Source organism: Haliotis rubra, unplaced genomic scaffold (genome assembly GCF_003918875.1).
Source record: "Haliotis rubra isolate DU_JTF1 unplaced genomic scaffold, ASM391887v1 Scf91, whole genome shotgun sequence".
Taxonomy (NCBI): Eukaryota; Metazoa; Mollusca; class Gastropoda; order Lepetellida; family Haliotidae; genus Haliotis; species Haliotis rubra.
In genome coordinates this window covers 1,118,780-1,141,108 of record NW_025767646.1, presented here as the reverse complement: position 1 = coordinate 1,141,108, position 22,329 = coordinate 1,118,780, and the positions used below count along the sequence as shown (strand labels likewise).

The window sequence follows — 22,329 nt, the reverse complement described above, 5'->3', positions numbered from 1 at the left end:
CAGAATGAAGGCTTACCATGTCATGAAACATCATAAATGGGCTTCACTGTACTGTCCCCATCAGATATATTTGCCTCATTTACCACCATCAAGCTTTCCTTGTAACCATCACCATTTGTCTCAAAGTACTGACAGCCCTGTCCTTCTTTAACCCTTGTCCTTCATATATTTATTTTATCTCTATCTTGTGCTTGTATTTCAATATGACTCTTCAATCAGCCAGTCTGTTTTCGCTAGCAAACAATATCTGACATGTAACTGGCCACCTTTTGTTTTTGAATATTTATGCAAGTGGAACAAAATGTCTATATGAATGTCAAAATCGTACCAATTGGTTTGTCAAATCTAACTGGCTTCTTGGAGACACAGCGTTCACTGACACCAACATCGTTCTCAGCAACAACGGCAAAGAACCAGTCCACCTCTGTCTTCAGTCCGACACTCCGCAGTGTGAGCGGTAATGTTCCACTGTCTCCACTCTTTCCCACTCCTTGCTGTCCACTGTGCACTTCTCAATGTGGTAGCGACGGACCTTGGTGCCGCCATCATCTGATGGTGGGTTCCACTCAAGAGTAAGACCAACCTTGGTCATGTTCCTCAGTTGGAGGTTCTCTGGTGGTCCTGGAACTCCTATGGAAAGAAATGGATCAAAATTAAACACAATTAAACCTTTAACTAATTTCCAAAACGTATAAGTATTTGACTACCTTTGGTTTTATAATTTCAGTAATATTCCTGCAAGTTCTATCAAGAATCAGCTCCACTTATTGGATTCATATGAAGTTAAGATATATAATCTACTGTTAGAGTACCAATAGTCGATACTTCACCCACAGAGGTTTAAGTAACAATGACATTGCTTTGTAACCAAAGGACATGCATGTTCATTGCCATCATGAGGATGAAGCAGCAATTGGTGTAGCCTCAGTTGCCTGTAGATGTCAACCACTAAACATATGGTACTTTCTGAAGACACAACTGAAGAGGCGGGTACTTGCATTTGAAACTGTTTGCAGAATTATTGCAGAATGTAACAGCAAGGAACATAAAAACTTTACTGGACATGATAACCTATTTGGGAATATATACTATTATTATTCTCGCCTTAAAATTTTGCTTTCTCCTTGATGAATTTTAAATCAAGAAAGTGTTGGCCCTTATCAGCCATCATACTTTATAGGTATCCTAACAGACCTGAAGGATACTTCAGCATAACATCTCAAGACTAAATATTTTGTTAAAGCAGAATTGATAAGTGTCTGTACTTGAGAAGAACTTACTGAGATGTTTCTGTGGTCTGATTGGCTCAGAGATGATGGCAGGTGGACTCTGTCCTTCTTCATTGACCGCTACTACAGCCACGACATACTCATTGCCTGGGACCAGGTCAGTCAGCTTGATGGAGGTCATCGTGGCCTCCACTTCACAGAAGGTGTTCCAGATGGAGCGACGGGATTCACGGAACTGGATGACGTAGCCAGTCAGAGGCAGACCTCCATCACTGTCAGGTGCCTTCCATTCAATGTCTGCTGTCTTCTCATTGACATTGGCTGCCTTCAGGAACTTAGGTGGTGATGGAACGTCTGAAAAGAGACAGTGTTCTTGTGAAAGAATATACTTGTTTCTTTAAGCAATATTTGCACAACCTGGGACAAAAGAAAGGTTTTCATAATTTGTACCCATGAAGGACCTAACTCTGGATGAAATTGTGACCTCTATAACCATAAGATGGATCTGTTCGTATAAGAATTAACCCCATTTTCTCATTACTTTATCTAGATGACAAATACCACTCATGCATCAAAATATATCTCACCATAAGGACTCTTGATGAGAACTGGTTTGTCCATTTCAAGTGGCTTACTGACTCCAATCTTGTTCTCAGCACTGACGCGGAAGTAATACTCCGACCCAGTCTGGAGGTTCTGGCAGCAGAAGTTGGTGATGGAAGCATCGATTTTGTCGATACGGTTCCACTTGGTACGGCTCATGTCTCGTTTTTCCAGGATGTAGGACTTGAGAGGTGAGCCTCCATCATCCTCTGGTGGCTTCCAGGCAATAACGCAGGAGAACCTGTCAATGTCGGACACCTTGATAGGTCCAACTGGCTTAGATGGAACCTCTGTCGGAGGGAGAAGACGACTGTCAGTTTCATATGCATTTATCATGAGTGGAGTTTGTGGCAAATGAGCTAAACCTTACCAGTTATTTCCATTCAGATGGTCTTATTTGGACTGAATAATATAAATGGATAAAAGCTTCAAGTGATATCATGTGTCAAAGAAAATTAAAAGACTAAGGTAGCTATATTAAAAAGTCACATAACCTGATCAATGCCATGTCAAAGTAAATGAATCAGAGACAGATAATTATTATTTATCTCAATGTTACATCTAATCCAGGGCTGCACATATACTGCATCTAGACAAATATTTCTGTACCTTAGTTACATGATATAAGACTCAGGAACATCATCAATGCAAAAACTCAAATTGTACAATGTATTATTCTGGATGGAAAACTTGTACTAAGTGTGAACCTGCTTCATTACCTGCCTATCCAGAAGATATACAATCTCACCTGGTGGTCTGCAGGGTACAACTGGCTCAGACTCAAGTGGTTTGCCAAGACCGATCTTGTTTCGGGCACAAATACGGAATTCATACGTCTTGCCCTCCTTGAGGTCCTTGACCTTCAGCTTGGTTGTGGATGAGTTTGTCTTTCCAACTTCAAACCATTCGCCTCCCTTCATGCAGGCCTCAATGAGGTACTCTGTGATTGGTTCTCCACCGTCATCTCTTGGAGGCAGCCAATCGAGTGCCAGTGATGTTGACAGGATGTTGTGGAAACGGACTGGGCCAATTGGTGCAAGGGGAGCAGCTACAGGGACAAAATGGTGGCGTTATAGGAAGAAATACTTATTGGCACAATTTGACTTTACTTTGATGGAATACTTGACTTAATGCCTCCATGAATACTAATATCTTTAACTACTCATTAATATGTAGTAGTGCCATAGATATTAATCTAAAGAGAGACAAATTATATTCCAGATCATATGTATTTCCATGGCACGCAAAACGGACTCTCATAACATATCCAGTGAATATTTACATATCAACAGAATACCTTATTATTCCTATCAAAGATTAAGGTGTATATTCTAAATTTAAAAATAATTGCTTGTTTATGTTGTGTCATAAAAGTAATTTCTTTTCTTCTTAAAAATAAAATAAAATCCCTTCAGATAGGTGTATTAATACAAAATGAGGGCAGACTCAGTTTTAGTGGCATGCAGTGTATTTGATTGGATCTGCTCTGCTACACAGAAACAGGCAACAGCATCTAAATCTTAACCTGGTTTCTCTCGGGGCATGACTGGTTCAAGGCTCTCCAGAGGTTCTGAGAGTCCTTCTGGATTTTCAGCAAGCACACGGAAAAAGTACTCATTTCCTTCCAACAACTTCTGAATGCAATATGACTTGATACTGGGCTTCACCATGTCCACCTTGAGCCATGACGTGTGTTTTTTGTCACGACGCTCAATGTAGTAGGCAGTAAGGGCAAGGCCGCCATTAGATTTGGGTGTTTTCCATTGGATAGTAACAGTGTTGGCCGTTATCTCTAATATCTCAAGAGGGCCCTCTGGGGCTGAAGGTTTATCTGTAATTTGATTGGTTAATAAAACAGTGGTTAGTCACAGTTAGTCATCACAGACAACAATAAAACAACATTAATGTGAAAGTTAATGAAGCAAACACTTGAATTTCCACATACATTGCAAGTCAACGTCAAGGTCAGTACACATGATTGATTGGGTTAACCAATCAGATTCATTGCACCATTGTATCCCAAAAGTTCTCCTATTTACTTCTTAAATAAGCTTTTAGACATGCACATTTTGCATTTGTAAGAATGTGTCTGTGTTGTCTAGGTATAACTGGTGATATGGAAATCAACAATGGGTGCAATAATAATGTCTTTTCCAACTCTCTGAGGACCAAATCCCTGACATTCCTCTGAAAGAGTGAGTTGGGCTTATTTTCAGTTGTAACAACTTTTCAGGAAAATTAATGATCATGAAATCTGTTGGGTCAATATGTCAGTAGAACCACATAAAATATTTAACAAAATAGGTCATTAGTGTGAGAAATAGACAACAACATTGTTAAAATGATTAGCTCAAACGCAGAAGTAACACACTGTGATATTAAAAGATTTTCTCCCAGCCAGACCAAGTGTTTCTTTATACATATATACCTAGTCGAAAATATTTTTCTATTTCAAATCAGTTCAAGCTTTTTACCTCCTGTGGTTTTGGTAGACCAAAGAATTCATTAACAATAAACAAGTGATCTGGCTGAATATTTTTAACACAGAATTACATCCCGTCACAAATGAGTTCCAGTGTTCTCCAAAACTTAAATGTTTATAATCATGTTAGTTCAATGGAAACAAGAACCTGTTAGAATACCAACATTTAGCCCACATCTACATGCTGACCAAGTACTTACTGAATGGAGATCTTGGTGTAATGCCGACCTCAGTCTGGATGGCATCAGATGCTCCAACTTGGTTCTCTGCAAACACGCGGAAGTAATATTCTTGGCCTTCATGCAGGTTTTGGACACAGTATGAGAATATGTTCGGCTTGACCTTGGCGACCTCTGTCCAAGATGTCTTCCAGCCTTCACGCTTCTGCAGTACATAATGCAAGATTGGTGAACCACCATCACTCTTTGAAGCCTTCCAGGTCAAGGTCACACTGTCACGTTGAATGTCTGTGGCCTCCAGTGGTGGGGTTGGAGGTGAAGGTCGTTCTGCAATAAAGAATGACAAACATAAAGAGACATGAAGTTGTACTGAAATATTACCATATATTAGTTATCATATGAATCTTGTCTGAGATAATTGTAAATAAATCATCTTCTTCTTACCCATTGGTTTCTGTGGCTTAGCTGCAGCTTCTGTTTCTGCCATCTTGCCAATGCCGACTTCATTCTCTGCAGCAACTGCAAAGAAGTAGTCTTGACCTTCCTCAAGATCCTGAACTTCATAGTCTGAGTCAAAGGCCTTGACCTTGGCAACCTCCTTCCACTCTCCTCTTGTCTTCTTTGAGGTGTAGATATGGTAGCGAGTGATCTTGGATCCACCATCATCAGAGGGTGTACCCCAGTCAATAGTGACCGACTTCTTGGTGATCTTGCTGACACGCACAAACAGTGGTGGACCTGGGGGCTCTGCGGAGGTTGAAGAGAACTTTGCATTACAATATGAGACTCAAGCTAACAAAAAATACTATTGTCTGATTGTCTGATATGACCTCTTGTCATCACCTTAATGCATCTAAACATAGCATCCCTTTTCTGAAAGTAGTCAAGCTGAATGCAGCTGAATAAGCTCTGCGTCATTTACTTTTTCAGACATAAAATCACAGCCTGGACATGTCAGAGCCATGCATGACACAATAAGTAATAGTCCAACCATGACACCATCAACTCAAGAACACATTGTGGTTCCCAAATCCTAATCTTATGACAAGCATAGGAGATAAGAAACAAGTCTGATTTGGAATCCTAAAGGGGAACTTTGATACAAGAAAGCATGAAACAAAACTGGTTTGCTTTTAGTCCAACTGACCTAGTTCTCTCATTGGCTGGACTGTTTCCTTCAGGTTGAGAGGAGGTCCTTCTCCCTCTGCATTGACTGCAATGATGCGGAACATGTACTCGTTGCCCAACACCAGGTTGAAGACCTCATACTCTAGCTCTGTTGGCTTCACTGAATCAATTCTGTTCCACGTGGAGCGACGCACATCACGCATCTCAATGATGTACTTGGTGAGAGGAGTTCCTCCATCACTTTGAGGTGGTTTCCATTCCAATACACAACTGTCCTCTGTCACATCAAACACCTTGATTGGTCCAGTGGGTGCAGATGGAACATCTGAAACGGACAACAATATTCAATACCCTGTCATAAGTTTGGTGACAATTTGTACAGTAATTTGGAACATTTGTATAAAAAGGAATCTTCTGCACTTGATTCTCTCCTGTAACATGACACTGATATTGTTGGAACATTGACAAAAGAGAGCATGACTACTTGCATGACTACTACGACTTTGTGTGAGAAGTGAATAACTCAGAACTTAACACCTGAGAAAGGGGATAAGGATCAAATATTGAACCAAACTTCAGGTTTGCAAAAATATACAAAAGAGGGAACTCACCAAATGGACTCTTGGGGATGAATGCCCTGTCTGATTCCAGAGGTTTGCTAAGTCCCACTGAGTTTTCAGCAAAGACACGGAAGAAATATTCACTGCCTTCTACAAGGTTCTGGACAGTATATGTGGTGATGTCTGGCTTGATTCGATCAACCTTCGCCCAGGTCATCCTCTTGGCATCCCGCTTCTCGATGACGTATGCTGTGAGCGGTACGCCACCATCATCCTTGGGTGGTTTCCATCTGATGCTGATGTTGGTGCGTTGGATGTCCGTTACTTCAAGAGGTCCAACTGGTTTGCCTGGCAGCTCTGTTAAAACAACAAGTTTTATTATAAACCTTGAATTCATTCCACTGATTACATTGGCAAAAAAATAAGGGAATCTTCCTGTCATGAAAATATCCAGAAACCAAGAAGCATCACCACCACTGTAACTGATTTATAAGGCATCTTTTCAAGAACGGCATGCTTTGAAATCATCATAATCTGCTGAAAGGAGTAAGGACTAAAATGCTGAGGATCCTTTCAACACACTAGATCTTCATAAAAAATATATGAACAAATTCCAGGGGGGTATCGCCTGTTTCATCACAGTGCATACCTCCACTAATTTCAAACATCTTTCAGTTGACCTGTCAGTCCTTTTATGTTTTTTGTTCAATTCATAACTTGGGTAGTGCCAAAGAAAAACTTATTGATTGTAATTACAATAGTAAACCTCCCTCCAGTACATGATGACATGAGATAAAAGCAGGAGAAACAGGGCAGAGTTAAAAAGACATTTATATGTCTTTAGTGGTACATGTTGTCCATCAATGTGAGTTATCTCCCCTAAATCAGGAAAACCTGTCCTTCATCAACCCAGTCCAATCTCACTTATTTCAAACACCTTCCACGTCGAAATGTCAGTCCTTTTTGTTCACCTTATGAATAGAGGACTGTACACCCCCCACCCCCTCCATGTTTTAAATCCCTACTTCTCCCCTGGTTCCTTTGTTCCTTAATTTCTGCTACTTATTCAGACTCACCTGGAGGTCTCCTTGGTGTGACAGACTCAGACTCCACTGGCTTGCTGACACCAACAGCGTTGACAGCCTTGATGCGGAAGTAGAGCTTCTTGCCCTCTTTCAGGTTGTGAGCCTTGTAGTCGGTCTTGCGGCTGTCCACCTTCTTGAACTCAGACCAGTCAACCTGGTCAGCGCTGACCTCGATGATATAGTCTGTGAGTGGTGATCCACCATCATCTTCTGGCTCATACCAGGTCAAGGTCAGAGATGTTGCTTCCACATCGTTGAAGCGGACTGGTCCTTTTGGTGGTCTGGGTGCCTCTGGAGATATAATACATGCTGATAGTCAGATGTCTGTCACCATGAATACTGCAATTTTCATGCCATTACAAAGATGATCCCAACTCCCAATCTTTGACATAATCTTATGATAATTGTAGCACTATGATAGCTTTTTCAAACAGAGCTGAGGTTAATGCCCCAAAAGGGAACAAATTGAGAAGCGTCTTCTTGGTGTTCCAAACTGTGTGGCAAGACTATTCATAGCTTAAATGTATTCAAGACCCTTGTTCTTGCCAGAAACTTGGCACACTCAGAGAATTAAGAATAGAAGAGTTAATCATTAATTACATTAATTACATCATTACATTAACCATGTAGATAGCCTTAACCCAGACAGGAACATTTTAGAGGAAAATGCAGATATATTGTTATAAACATGAAGACACTAACCTGCTTCTCTGATGGGTTTGAATTTAGGTGAGTCCAAAGGTGGGCTCATGCCCTCTGCATTTTCAGCGATGACTCGGAAGAAGTACTCGTTGTTTGTGACCAGACCCTGAATGCAATAGGAGGTGATGTTCGGCTTGACCTTGTCAACATGGATCCAGGTCATGCGTGTAGCATCACGCCGCTCGATGATGTAGGCAGTGAGTGGGGTACCACCATCAGACTTTGGTGGGTTCCACTTGATGCTAACACTTGTGGCTGTGATCTCAGTGGCCTCAATGGGTGCTTCTGGGGCACTGGGTACCTCTGCAATAGGAACAGGAAATGTATAGATTTGCTTTGTACTGAGGTCAATTTGAATGTCCATCTTCTGTGAGGAAACTAAACAAGTGAACAGAATCGTGACAAGACAAGCAAGTTGCATAAACATTATTACATCATGATGTCACATAGCTGGTAGATTTAAAGCCATCAGATGATTAGATTTGTGGACTAGTTATAATAATATGTATTCCTGGAGTAAACTGTCATAACTAAAATTGTTTGTCATAGCTAAAATTATCATGAATTAATACCAAAAGGAGATACAATATCAGACATCTGATCAACTGACTATCATCATGTTTGAATCAATAAACTTGAAATGAAATTGAGATACGTACTGAATGGACTCTTGGGTATGACTTTGTCTGATTCCAGAGCATCAGATCTACCAACAAGGTTCTCAGCAGAGACCCGGAACACATAGTCATGACCCTCCTTGAGGTTCTGGACACAGAAGCTGGTCATATTTGGCTTGACCACAGTAACAGGGGACCAGGTCATCTTGAAGCCATCCCGGCGCTCGATGGCATAGCCAGTTAGAGGAGAACCACCATCACTCTTTGGAGCTTTCCAGGTCAAGGTCAGACTTGTCTTCTGGATTTCACTAAATTCAATGGGGCCTTCTGGGGCTGCTGGTTTGGCTAGAAAAGAAAGGATGTTTTGGTCAGTACAGAGATCTACATATTTAATTAATTCCTTGGAAAGTATACAGATTTATTAACATTTTTGCATCATCTGAAGCACAGATGAACAAGATTATGAACAATGCTAAACTCAATTCTTTTCATTTTCAGTCAGATACATCACATAACCATCTCATGAAGGTAACCTAATATAAATCATTGGTTTAAAGTTGAAGAGGTTAAACAAAATCAAACGAAGAAGAACATTTAGGTGGGTCAAAACAAAGACAATGAATACAATGTGTTTGACAGGGTATTGGTGTTTGTGCAGTTTTGTACATGTATGTCTGTCTCTCACTGAACAAGACTCACCAATTGGTCTCTTGGGTGAGATTGGACTCTCTGTTTCCAGGGTTTGACCAGTACCGATCTTGTTCTCAGCAGTCACTGAGAAGAAGTAGCCATGTTCCTCCTTCAGGTCTTTGACAACGAAGGTATTTTCAGTGCCACGGACATTGCCAGCTTTGGTCCAGTCCTTGCTCTTTTCTTCACGCACTTTGATGACATAACCTGTGACCTTGGAACCTCCATCATCCTTTGGTGGGGTCCAGGTGAGTGTAACAGAATCCTTGCCAATGTCCTTGACCTTGATTCCAGCAGGAGCACCAGGTGGGCCTGGAAGGAGAAATGAATGTATTGGCAATATGTCGAGATTAACGTTGGACAATCTAAAATCCTAAAACTTAATTTGTTTGTCAAAACAAAACAAAATTTTACACCAGGGCAATAAAGCAACAGAAAGAGGTCTTATTAACATAACCATTTGACATAAATTATCACAAATGTGTTTCTGAAAAGTGATAATGGTGGTGGTGGTTAATTAATATTTAGAATAGAGCTTCATGACTGAATTTGTCGTTTTAGATACAAATTTGCTAAAAATATGTACTATATCTCACTTTGTTAACATATAAAGCTCACAGTCTAGATCAAGATTTATTCAGATGTTCCCAATTCAGAAAATGATGGCAACCGAAAGTGTGACTAGTCCAAGTTTTTCACTTACTCAGCTCTCTCTGTGGCTTGACTGTATCCTTGCTCTCCAGAGGCTGGCTGGGACCTTCAGCATTAATAGCTGTGACACGGAAGTAGTACTCTGAACCCTCAATGAGGTCTTTGACAGTGTGTTTGTGGACATCAGGGCCGACAGTGGTTGTCTTCATCCATGTGGGTCGGCGTACATCACGGTATTCAATGAGGTAGCCAGTGAGTGGCGTTCCTCCATCACTCTCGGACGGCTGCCAGGTCAGGACCACAGATTCATGGGTAATGTCGGAGAACTTGAGCGGACCAAGGGGCTTGCTTGGTTTGTCTGAGAACAGAGGATGCAATGAAAATATGCAACAGACTTAACATTCACAATGGAATTCAAAAGTCACATCTTCTGTGAACTTGATTCCGAAGACAAAGGGTATATATTACAATCAGACTGGACTCCCTCAATATAGATACAGATATAATACTTCTGCGAAAACTGAATAGAAGACAAGTCTAAAAACTGTTAACACAGTCAACTAATCACCAGAAAATTATTTCAAAGCTGGCCAGAAGAGTCAGGTTCGACAAGAATGACAACAGTCCATGCTATTGGGTAATGATCATACACAACCAGCCACATCACACACAAAGAAAATTTACCATAAAGACTCTTTGGTGTGTAGCCCTTGCTTGTCTCCAGAGGCTCACCGGCACCATGCTTGTTCTCAGCAGTGATGCGGAACACATATTCAGTGCCTTCCAGGAGGTTGGCAACATGATAGGAGGTCTTCTTAGATGGCACCTTGTCGATGCGTGACCAAGTTGGGCTCTTGGCTTCCTTCTTCTCAAGGATGTATTGAGTGATAGGTGATCCGCCATCATTCTTTGGTGGAGTCCATTCCAGAGTGAGTTCTGTGCGGTCCAGATCTTTGGCGGTCAGGCTTTCACACTTGTGTGGTTTGGCTGGAAAAGAGAAGATGTTTGATTTACATCCTGTTGTTTCCATCTATGTATAATTTGGACATACCTTGCATGATATGTTCTAAATATAATCTTCGTTTATAGTGCAAACTGGTTAAACTACAGGGTGCATCTTTCACACAATCTCAAACGTTTTTATACCCAACAGCTGGCATGTATATTTTGAAGTGAGTAAGAATCTTGTTTTAAGTCTGACATTGTTCAGTATTCAAGAGAACTGTAAGAATTTCAGGATTATGTGAGAGGAAACAGTATAGAGACACAGGTGTTTACCCCATTGGCCAAACGAACAAACCTGACATTATTCACAAAGCTCAGTAAGCCTAAGATCTCAGTACTAGCATTCGTGCCTCCTATACTGTAACATATGAGGTACTAATGCTACGAGAAAAGTTACGAGAGCGTTGTGAAACGGGGCCCTGGCAGCCATTAAGCATAATCAAAGATTCAACCCAAAGTCAAGCAGATCCAAACGACTAAGATGACTTGGCCATGTGCTCTTGGGAATCTAACACAAATTCACAGTGACAGAGATATACATGAATCAGTACACATACATTATTTATCAATCAATGAAAGTCTACTCACTCTCAGGCTTCTTTGGTTTGACACAGTCTTCTGTTTCTGCAGGTTCACTAAATCCGACCTCATTCTTGGCAGAAACAGCAAAGTAGAAGCCAACATTCTCCTTCAGTTTCTCAACCTTGAAGCTGGTGTCATAGGACTTGACTTCCTCAACTTTCACCCATTCCTCAGAGGTCTCCTCACATTTCTCAATCTTATAGTTGGTGACCTTGGCGCCACCATCTTCCAGAGGAGCCTTCCAGTCAAGGATGACAAAGTCAGGACCGACCTTGGTAACTTTCAGACCCCTTGGTGATCCAGGTGGCACTACATAGAACATATACTCCTGCATCAATACTGGGCTTGTGGCACTACATAGAACATATACTCCTGCATCAATACCGGGCTTGTGTTATGGCATGTCCTGGATACATTGATGTCTAATGTGTCTGTCCTTTGATTGTTTAGTTATCGAAACATTTTTTCCAAAATCATTACTGGACATCTTTTGCTTCTTTTCGGCAAAATATTTCAGACATAATACATATGCAGCCTCAAGTTTACAGTAGTGAGTGAGTTTAGTTTTACGCCGCACTCAGCAATATTCCAGCTATATGGCGGCGGTCTGTAAATAATCGAGTCTGGACCAGACAATCCAGTGATCAACAGCATGAGCATCGATCTGCGCAATTGGGAACCGATGACATGTGTCAACCAAGTCAGCGAGCCTGACCACCCGATCCCGTTAGTCGCCTTTTACCACAATCATAGTCGCCTTTTATGACAGGAATGGGTTGCTGAAGATCTATTCTACCCCGGATCTTCACGGGTCCCAAGTTTACAGTAATAACAGCAGCTAGATAGTACCCTACACAAAGAAAGACCACTTAACACTTTAACAAACTGAAATTAGCAGCTGGTCATGAAGCAATGTTCCTCTTCAAAGACTAGACTGTCCTCCCCATACAAAATCAACAGGCTAAGATAGCAATATGTTCCACTGGTGTCATCACACAGGCTTAAAACCAATGCATTAGGTTTCCAGTTGTATCATTACATCTACATATATACTTACAGATTTTCTTGAGTGGCCTAATGGTGTCCTTGGTCTCAAGAGCATCACTGTCTCCTTCGTCATTGACAGCAATGACACGGAAGTAGTAGTCTGTTCCATCCTTCAAGTCTTGAGCTGTGAAGGAGGTCTTGTCAGCATCAACCTTGCCAATCTTGCTCCATGCCATCTTACTGCTTGGCCTCATCTCGATGATGTAGTTCTTGATGGGAAGACCACCATCACTGTCAGGTGACTTCCAGGTAAGATCAGCAGTGTCACAGGTGACATTGTCAACATTCAGAGGACCTCGAGGTTTGGATGGTTTGTCTGTGAAAGGCATATGGCACCCATGTTAGAAATGCAACACTAAGGTAGCATCAAGTCTAATGCAACAATGACAAAAAAAGATGACATAATTCATTTGAATTTCAGGATCTTGAAAAGGATGTCTTCACTATACCAGATAAAACAGTTTCCAAACAAACATAATACACTTTGACTTTAAAACATACATCAAAATTAACTACAAAATTTAGAAAAATAAATAAGATTTGATATGTTTTTTCCCTAGCTTTCTTGTATGACAGTCATTGTATACTTTATCTCCAAATTTCCACCTGTACATGAAAATGAAATAATCTCAGAAAATACACAAAGAATGTCATGAAATCAAACATGGGATAAATCCTCTGATCACTCACTGTATGGACTCTTGAGGACAGTTCCAGTCTCGGTCTCAAGAGGCTCACTGATGCCATGTTTGTTTTCAGCAGATATACGGAAGTTGTATTCTGTGCCTTCAATAAGTTTCTCGGCCCTGTGGGAGAGGACTTTAGGTTCAACACGGTCAAGTGGCGTCCACTTGGGCCTAGATGCTTCCCGGCGCTCAAGAATGTAGCCAGTGAGAGGAGAGCCACCATCGGACTTGGGAGGGGACCAGCTGAAGGTCACGGCTGTGCGGTCAACATCAGAGAATTTAACTGGACCTTCTGGTGCACTTGGAGGGCCTGTAAGAACATGAATTCGATTGATATAACAGATATGCACTGACAAATAAGAGGGAGCATTTTGACATCTTTACAGAATACCTTCTACCAAAATTACACTGATTCCATGTCTTTTTCTCCAAAAGATGGCAAAGAAATTTCATTAAGATGCTATTATCAAGATACAATATCTCTTCTGGTTCAGACTCAATTATTTACTGACTGCCAACATTTAGCTGGAATATTGTTGAGCATGGCATTCAACAACAAACATGGCTGATGAGCTACTATCATCAATATGTTATTATCAAGAGACCATTATTGACATTAAAGAGTATTGTCAGTGTGTGCTTATCAAGAGTTTACGATCAAGAAGTAACCATCAAGATGCCATTAACAAAGAATGACAGCAGAACTTAGTTTACACTGAAGACAAACTTTTCAGGATGCCTTTATGAAGGTGCTATTATCAAGGTTCCCCTATCAACATACCATTATGAAGGCAATGACAGCAGAACTTAGTTTACTTCATCCCTATCACCGCCACATAGCTGGAATATTGCTGAGTGCGGCGGAAAACTCAACTCACTCATCCCTATCAGTATCCATGTCCTCACCTTCAGGCTTCTTGGGTGTGATGACAGCATCTGTTTCCACAGAACTGCCATAGCCCACTTGATTCTTTGCTGACACACGGAACAATAGGCCAACATTTTCCTTCAAGTTCTCCACCTTGTAAGCTGTGTCATAAGACTTGACTTCTTCCACAGTGGTCCATTCTTTAGCTTTCTCCTCCTTCTTCTCGATCTTGTAGTGAGTGACCTTGGCACCACCATCTTCCTTAGGTGGGTTCCACTCCAGGGCGACGTAGTACTGACCGATACGACCAGGTCTCAGGTTTCGGGGTGGTCCGGGTGGTTCTGGGTAGAAAGGCACAATTATGCAGTTCAGACAGGTAATAAATAGATCATATTTGATTGCTCAATACCTAAAATCTAATTCACAGGAAACATGTATAAGAAAATTCCCAATGGCAGCAGAAAATTAGTTGAATTATATTAATAAAACATAAACATAATATACTGACATTTTTCTGATGAGTGATAAATAAGTATTTAAATGAGTTACTTTAATAATCATTGCATTCAGTTAATTCCAGTTTGACATTGTAAGAATGATGATTGAAACATACCAAGTTCTTTAGCAGGCTTGACTGCATCCTGGCTGACAAGAGGTTCACTCTCTCCCTCATCATTGACAGCAATAACCCGGAAGAAGTATTCCTGGCCTTCACGAAGGTCATTTGCAGTGAAGGTCAAGGTCTTTCCATCAACTTTGCCCGACTTCATCCATGAGGATCTGGAAGCTGGTCTGTATTCAATGATGTATCCAGTGATTGGCAGACCTCCATCAGCATCAGGAACCTTCCATTTCAGGTCAACTGAATGGTCAGTCAAATTGTCTGTCTCAATGGGTCCTCTTGGTTTTGATGGCTTGGCTAAAATAGATTTAAATATATTGATACTCAAAATCTTATTACATACATGTCAGTCCCTGATAGATTCTGCACTGAAAATTATCAAATTGTTTCAAACTGAATGTAAAACCCATCCTTGATTGTCCAGTGAATCATATTTCGATTATATATGATAAAAACACTGGACCTACTGACCACCAAAGCATTAAACTGAGTCTGATTCAAAGACACAACTCACCAAATCCAAACAATTATATTATACTCAGGGAGAGAAGGTTTGTACTTAATGGTAAGAGAGATAAAGATGGTGACATCACCTTCTAAGAGTGGTGGTGAGTGAGTGAGTGATTACGGTTTTACGCCGCTTTTAGCAATATTTCAGCAATATCATGGCGAGGGACACCAGAAATGGGCTTCAGATATTGTACCCATATGGATAAACGAATCTGGGTCTTCAGCATGATGAGCAGATGATTTAACCATTAGGCTACTCCACCGTCCCAAGAGTGGTGGTGAATGGAACAAGGTATCTATATAATAGAATGGATATATATAAAAGCCTTGATAATAAAGGATGGAAACCACACCAAATAGTTGGATACAGTGGCTGAGATACTCACTGAACTGGCTCTTGGGGGTGACGCCTCTGTCTATTTCTATGGGTTCACTGACTCCCACTTTGTTCTCAGCTGACACCTGGAAGGAGTACTCTGTGCCCTCAACCAGATTCTGAGCCTTGGTCTTCAGTGTCTTGGCATCAACACGGTCAATTTTGGTCCATTTGGTACGAGAAGCTTCCCGTCTCTCAATGATGTAGCCTGTGATTGGCGAGCCACCATCTTCTATGGGAGGCTCCCAGACCAGGTTCAAGGATGTTCGCTCAACATCAGCAGTCTTGAGAGACTTTGGTGGGCCAGGAGGTCCTGAACACAAGATTTAATGATGTTGTTATGGACTTTTTCCATGGAAAGATAGATCCTTGTAAAGAAAGAAAGTGATTCTTATCTTTGTCCAGTTATATTCCACCAGGGGGACACTATGGTTTCACTCATTGCACCAAGGCTGGAGTTGAACCTTGACCTTCAGCAGGACAACTGAACCATTTAACAAGGCTATTAAACTTCAGAAATCATCCTTACAGGAATAACATTACTTAGCTATCTTTCTTATTTCAAAGATCATTGGAACAATAAACAACATAAATTGTAGCAGCAAACTGACCTTCAGGCTTTCTTGGTTTGATGACGGAGTCAGTCTCAGCACTTTCTCCATAACCAACTTCATTCTTTGCAGTAACAGCAAAGAAGTACCCAACATTCTCCTTGAGCTTCTCAACCTTGTATGCTGTGTCATATGACTTAACCTCATCGACCTTGACCCAATCCTTTGATTTTTCCTCACATTTTTCAATCTTGTAGTGAGTGACCTTGGCACCTCCATCTTCCTTTGGTGGATTCCACTCCAAGGCGACATAGTACTGACCGACACGACCTGGCTTCAGGTTCTGTGGTGGACCTGGAGGTTCTGGAGAAGAAAATAACAAAGGTCATTTGTGATGACAACAGATCCATAATGTTAGGGATGTGGAATGTCCAAATAACATAACATATTGTTGAAGAATATCAGAAAAATTAGATCACAAAGGATATTATTAAAAACTTCCATCAGAGCAACACACTCTGCAAAATCAAACCATTGTGACAACTGAAACTCATTAAGTTGGCTCTTTCAAGTAAGGGAGGCTGTGGATTAGACAGCAATTACCAAGATATTTGTTGAGACAAATCTACAAACTTACTGAGTGACTTCATTGGTTTGATGGTTTCCTTGGAATCCAGAGGTTCACTTTCTCCCTCGTCATTGACCGCAATAACTCGGAACAGATATTCAGTTCCCTCATCTAGATTGTCTGGTGTGAACTTGAGTGTCTGTCCATCCACTCTCCCTGCCTTGGACCATGTTGTCCTTGTGGCTGGTCTCATCTGAATGATGTAGTTCTTGAGTGGCAGACCGCCATCACTCTCTGGTGCCTTCCATTCCAGATCACAGGAGTGGTCAGTCACGTTCTCAATCAGCAGAGGACCACGTGGCTTGGATGGTTTGTCTGCAAAAAGTGTACACATATGAAAATTTCTTAAGGAATGGGTATTTCAAAAGTAGTCAAACATTTACATACAGATACCCGGTTATTTAACATTTCGTTTAATACATCAAAACATTATCTCACCATAAGGACTCTTGGGTGTCACTGCTTTGTCCAACTCAGTGGGTTCACTGACACCGATCTTGTTCTCAGCTGACACACGGAAGTAGTACTCAGTGCCTTCAATCAGGTTGACAGCTTCAAGTGTAAGTTTGTCTGCCTTCACTCTGTCCAGTTTGGTCCATGTGGAGCGAGATGCCTCTCGTCTCTCAACAATGTAGCCGGTCAGAGGAGATCCACCATCATCCTTGGGTGGCTTCCATTCCAGAGTCACAGATGTCCTGTCGATCTTGGATGTCTTGAACTCCTGGGGCTTAGATGGTTTGCCTGAATAACAATGTGATATGCTAAAATATCAATGGTATAAACATGACTCTTGGAAAATTTTGACAAGTGTACTTATATACCATTCTGTTCAATGAAAGAGTTGAGAGAATATGAGAAACGATACATAATCATCAGTACAAGATATCCATGGTAACACATTCATGGAAATATGCTAACACTGTCTAACATACCAGCAGGTTTCTTGGGAGTGATGACCGAGTCAGTCTCAGCAATTTCACTATAGCCAACCTCATTCTTGGCAGTGACAGCAAAGAAGTAACCAACATTCTCCTTCAGTTTCTCAATCTTGTAGGCTGTGTCATATGATTTGATCTCGGCAACCTTCACCCACTCTTCAGATGTCTCCTCACATTTCTCAATCTTGTAGTGAGTGACTTTGGCACCACCATCTTCCTTTGGTGGTTTCCATTCAATGGCAACATAGTCCTGTCCAACATGGCCGGGTTGCAGGTTCTGAGGTGGACCTGGAGGTTCTGTAAAGGACAAATGGAAATTGTGATAAAAATGTAACTCTACAAATGATTTTAGCCGACTCACTGTATATTACTCTCAAAGGAACTGATTCTTTCCTTCATACACGAATAGAAGTGATTGATGGATGTGTGTCAACATAGGATCACTAGATGTATGATAATACATGTCCAATCATCATCACTATATGCATTAGTGCAAGAGAAGTATCACAAGAGAAAACTGCATTAATTTCATTTTACATTTATACAGACATGACATCACATATTTTAAAGGTAAGATTTAATTTTCATAATGTGCATTTTCCTGCATTCATAACAACATGTCGAAACAATTTTGATCGGGAAACTTTACAGTAATGACTTGTAACATTTTCAGCACACTTACTGAGAGCCTTCCTGGGCTTAGCTGAGTCTTTGCCTACAAGAGGTTCACTCTCTCCCTCGTCATTGACAGCAATGATACGGAATAGGTAATCAGTTCCTTCATTGAGGTTGTCGGGTGTGAATTTCAGAGTCTGTCCGTCGACTTTGCCGGCCTTGGACCAGGTGGTTCGTGTGTCTGGTCTCATCTCAATGATGTAGTTCTTGATTGGTAGACCGCCATCACTCTCTGGTGCCTTCCATTCCAGATCACAGGAGTGGTCAGTCACGTTCTCAATCAGAAGAGGACCACGTGGCTTGGATGGTTTGTCTGTAAAATAGACACAGGTACACTGATCTGAGGCTGTCCCTTCATCAACTGTTGCTCACTTTATAGACATCTTGTATACTGGATATTACAGAGATAAATAAAATTGTATAGAACTCTTACTAAAATTTTAAAATTCTCCTCAAAATGAAGTAAAAAAAAAAAATGTACCATAAGGACTCTTGGGTGTCACTGATTTGTCCAACTCAGTGGGTTCACTGACACCGATCTTGTTCTCTGCTGACACACGGAAGTAGTACTCGGTGCCTTCAATCAGGTTGACAGCTTCAAGTGTAAGTTTGTCTGCCTTCACTCTGTCCAGTTTGGTCCATGAGGAGCGAGATGCCTCTCGTCTCTCAACAATGTAGCCAGTCAGAGGAGACCCACCATCATCCTTAGGTGGCTTCCATTCCAGAGTCACAGATGTCCTGTCGATCTTGGATGTCTTGAACTCCTGAGGCTTGGGATGGTTTGCCTGAAGATGAAAGACTATATTGTTGAAGACATACATAGTTTTCACATACACACTGCAGTTTGCACTTTGATCATTGTTTCATGCCATTTCAATTCATTCTGATAAAGATAACCAATTCCTTAATATACTAAGTATGATCGACAAATACACATCTCCAAGACACAAAGTTGGGACTGGTGATAAATTAAGTTGTGACAAAAGCTATGTCTACCAAGAAAGGAAGTGATGTCACACAAGAGAGCTCTACGTACCAGCAGGTTTCTTGGGAGTGATGACTGAGTCAGTCTCAGCAATTTCACTATAGCCAACCTTCATTCTTGGCAGTGACAGCAAAGAAGTAACCAACATTCTCCTTCAGTTTCTCTATCTTGTAGGCTGTGTCATATGATTTGATCTCGGCAACCTTCACCCACTCTTCAGATGTCTCCTCACATTTCTCAATCTTGTAGTGAGTGACTTTGGCACCACCATCTTCCTTTGGTGGTTTCCATTCAATGGCAACATAGTCCTGTCCAACATGGCCGGGTTGCAGGTTCTGGGGTGGACCTGGAGGCTCTGGAGAAGAAAAGAAACAATGGTCATTTGTGATGACAACAGATCTGTAATGTTAGGGATGTGGAATGTCCAAATAACTTTGGAGTTGTCTCAAAAGTTAATTACCCATTTACAGGTCTCACCCTTTAGAATTTAAAAACCAGTCATTTCTATTCATCATGCTTAAACTTAACACAAAAGAATTATTGAGCATTTTTTGAAATATACAAACAGATCAATGTTTAAATGTATACTTCTATATACTGTTTCAGATCACATATTTGCCATTAAAATGTTTTGCTGAACTGGCACATGTTGACAAAATAATTTCCCTCCACAGTTTAACATTAGCAAAAAACAAAGAACATCACAAAGAAACTGCTGTCTTATAGACAATGCAATCTGAGTATTGATCAACTTACTGAGAGCTTTCTTGGGCTTGGCTGATTCCTTGCCTTCAAGAGGTTCACTCTCTCCCTCGTCATTAACAGCAATGATGCGGAATAGGTATTCAGTTCCTTCAATGAGATTGTCGGGTGTGAACTTGAGTGTCTGTCCATCGACTTTACCGCCTTGGACCAGGTGGATCTTGTGGCTGGTCTCATCTCAATGATGTAGTTCTTGAGTGGCAGACCACCATCACTCTCTGGTGCCTTCCATTCAAGATCACAGGAGGGTCAGTCACATTCTCAATCAGAAGAGGACCACGTGGCTTGGATGGTTTGTCTGTAAAATAGACACAGGTACACTGATCCGAGGATGTCCCTTCATCAACTGTTGCTCACTTTATAGACATCTTGTATACTGGATATTACAGAGATAAATAAAATTGTATAGAACCCTTACTGAAATTTTAAAATTCTCCTCAAAATGAAGTTAAAAGATAAATTTACCATAAGGACTCTTGGGTGTCACTGCTTTGTCCAACTCAGTGGGTTCACTGACACCGATCTTGTTCTCTGCTGACACACGGAAGTAGTACTCGGTGCCTTCAATCAGGTTGACAGCTTCAAGTGTAAGTTTGTCTGCCTTCACTCTGTCCAGTTTGGTCCATGAGGAGCGAGATGCCTCTCGTCTCTCAACAATGTAGCCGGTCAGAGGAGACCCACCATCATCCTTGGGTGGCTTCCATTCCAGAGTCACGGATATCCTGTCGATCTTGGATGTCTTGAACTCCTGAGGCTTGGATGGTTTGCCTGAAGATGAAAGACTATATTGTTGAAGACATACATATTTTTCACATACACACTGCAGTTTGCACTTTGATCATTGTTTCATGCCATTTCAATTCATTCTGATAAAGATAACCAATTCCTTAATATACTAAGTATGATCAGCAAATACACATCTCTGAGACACAAAGTTGGGACTGGTGATAAATTAAGTTGTGACAAAAGCTATGTCTACCAAGAAAGGAAGTGATGTCACACAAGAGAGCTCTACGTACCAGCAGGTTTCTTGGGAGTGATGACTGAGTCAGTCTCAGCAATTTCACTATAGCCAACTTCATTCTTGGCAGTGACAGCAAAGAAGTAACCAACATTCTCCTTCAGTTTCTCTATCTTGTAGGCTGTGTCATATGATTTGATCTCGGCAACCTTCACCCACTCTTCAGATGTCTCCTCACATTTCTCAATCTTGTAGTGAGTGACTTTGGCACCACCATCTTCCTTTGGTGGTTTCCATTCAATGGCAACATAGTCCTGTCCAACATGGCCGGGTTGCAGGTTCTGGGGTGGACCTGGAGGCTCTGGAGAAGAAAAGAAACAATGGTCATTTGTGATGACAACAGATCAGTAATGTTAGGGATGTGGAATGTCCAAATAACTTTGGAGTTGTCTCAAAAGTTAATTACCCATTTACAGGTCTCACCATTTAGAATTTAAAAACCAGTCATTTCTATTCATCATGCTTAAACTTAACACAAAAGAATTATTGAGCATATTTTGAAATATACAAACAGATCAATGTTTAAATGTATACTTCTATATACTGTTTCAGATCACATATTTGCCATTAAAATGTTTTGCTGAACTGGTACATGTTGACAAAATAATTTCCCTCCACAGTTTAACATTAGCAAAAAACAAAGAACATCACAAAGAAACTGCTGTCTTATAGACAATGCAATCTGAGTATTGATCAACTTACTGAGAGCTTTCTTGGGCTTGGCTGATTCCTTGCCTTCAAGAGGTTCACTCTCTCCCTCGTCATTAACAGCAATGATGCGGAATAGGTATTCAGTTCCTTCAATGAGATCGTCGGGTGTGAACTTGAGTGTCTGTCCATCGACTTTACCGGCCTTGGACCAGGTGGATCTTGTGGCTGGTCTCATCTCAATGATGTAGTTCTTGAGTGGCAGACCGCCATCACTCTCTGGTGCCTTCCATTCCAGATCACAGGAGTGGTCAGTCACATTCTCAATCAGAAGAGGACCACGTGGCTTGGATGGTTTGTCTGTAAAATAGACACAGGTACACTGATCCGAGGCTGTCCCTTCATCAACTGTTGCTCACTTTATAGACATCTTGTATACTGGATATTACAGAGATAAATAAAATTGTATAGAACCCTTACTGAAATTTTAAAATTCTCC

At 41.1% G+C, this 22,329-nt stretch overlaps 1 protein-coding gene across 1 annotated transcript in view; it reads right to left on the bottom strand.

Moving 5' to 3' along the window:
- Positions 1 to 334: 334 nt before the first annotated feature.
- Positions 335 to 22,329, bottom strand: part of LOC124264125 (titin-like) — a 72,152-nt gene continuing 50,157 nt past the window's right edge. The window contains exons 36-68 of the mRNA XM_046698845.1: positions 21,885 to 22,190; positions 21,181 to 21,483; positions 20,627 to 20,929; positions 20,404 to 20,459; positions 20,156 to 20,321; positions 19,509 to 19,754; positions 18,896 to 19,213; positions 18,422 to 18,727; positions 17,734 to 18,036; positions 17,240 to 17,542; positions 16,811 to 17,116; positions 16,234 to 16,536; positions 15,633 to 15,935; positions 14,728 to 15,033; positions 14,153 to 14,455; positions 13,251 to 13,556; positions 12,571 to 12,876; positions 11,520 to 11,822; positions 10,611 to 10,913; positions 9,979 to 10,284; positions 9,285 to 9,587; positions 8,628 to 8,930; positions 7,969 to 8,271; positions 7,258 to 7,557; positions 6,233 to 6,538; positions 5,641 to 5,946; positions 4,938 to 5,240; positions 4,515 to 4,820; positions 3,358 to 3,663; positions 2,581 to 2,880; positions 1,817 to 2,122; positions 1,281 to 1,583; positions 335 to 630 (exon numbers count right to left, since the gene is read on the bottom strand). Coding sequence (XP_046554801.1) covers positions 431 to 630; positions 1,281 to 1,583; positions 1,817 to 2,122; positions 2,581 to 2,880; positions 3,358 to 3,663; positions 4,515 to 4,820; positions 4,938 to 5,240; positions 5,641 to 5,946; positions 6,233 to 6,538; positions 7,258 to 7,557; positions 7,969 to 8,271; positions 8,628 to 8,930; positions 9,285 to 9,587; positions 9,979 to 10,284; positions 10,611 to 10,913; positions 11,520 to 11,822; positions 12,571 to 12,876; positions 13,251 to 13,556; positions 14,153 to 14,455; positions 14,728 to 15,033; positions 15,633 to 15,935; positions 16,234 to 16,536; positions 16,811 to 17,116; positions 17,240 to 17,542; positions 17,734 to 18,036; positions 18,422 to 18,727; positions 18,896 to 19,213; positions 19,509 to 19,754; positions 20,156 to 20,321; positions 20,404 to 20,459; positions 20,627 to 20,929; positions 21,181 to 21,483; positions 21,885 to 22,190 — 9,500 coding nt within the window. The 3' untranslated portion in view covers positions 335 to 430. The remainder of the gene's footprint in view (positions 631 to 1,280; positions 1,584 to 1,816; positions 2,123 to 2,580; positions 2,881 to 3,357; positions 3,664 to 4,514; positions 4,821 to 4,937; positions 5,241 to 5,640; positions 5,947 to 6,232; positions 6,539 to 7,257; positions 7,558 to 7,968; positions 8,272 to 8,627; positions 8,931 to 9,284; positions 9,588 to 9,978; positions 10,285 to 10,610; positions 10,914 to 11,519; positions 11,823 to 12,570; positions 12,877 to 13,250; positions 13,557 to 14,152; positions 14,456 to 14,727; positions 15,034 to 15,632; positions 15,936 to 16,233; positions 16,537 to 16,810; positions 17,117 to 17,239; positions 17,543 to 17,733; positions 18,037 to 18,421; positions 18,728 to 18,895; positions 19,214 to 19,508; positions 19,755 to 20,155; positions 20,322 to 20,403; positions 20,460 to 20,626; positions 20,930 to 21,180; positions 21,484 to 21,884; positions 22,191 to 22,329) is intronic.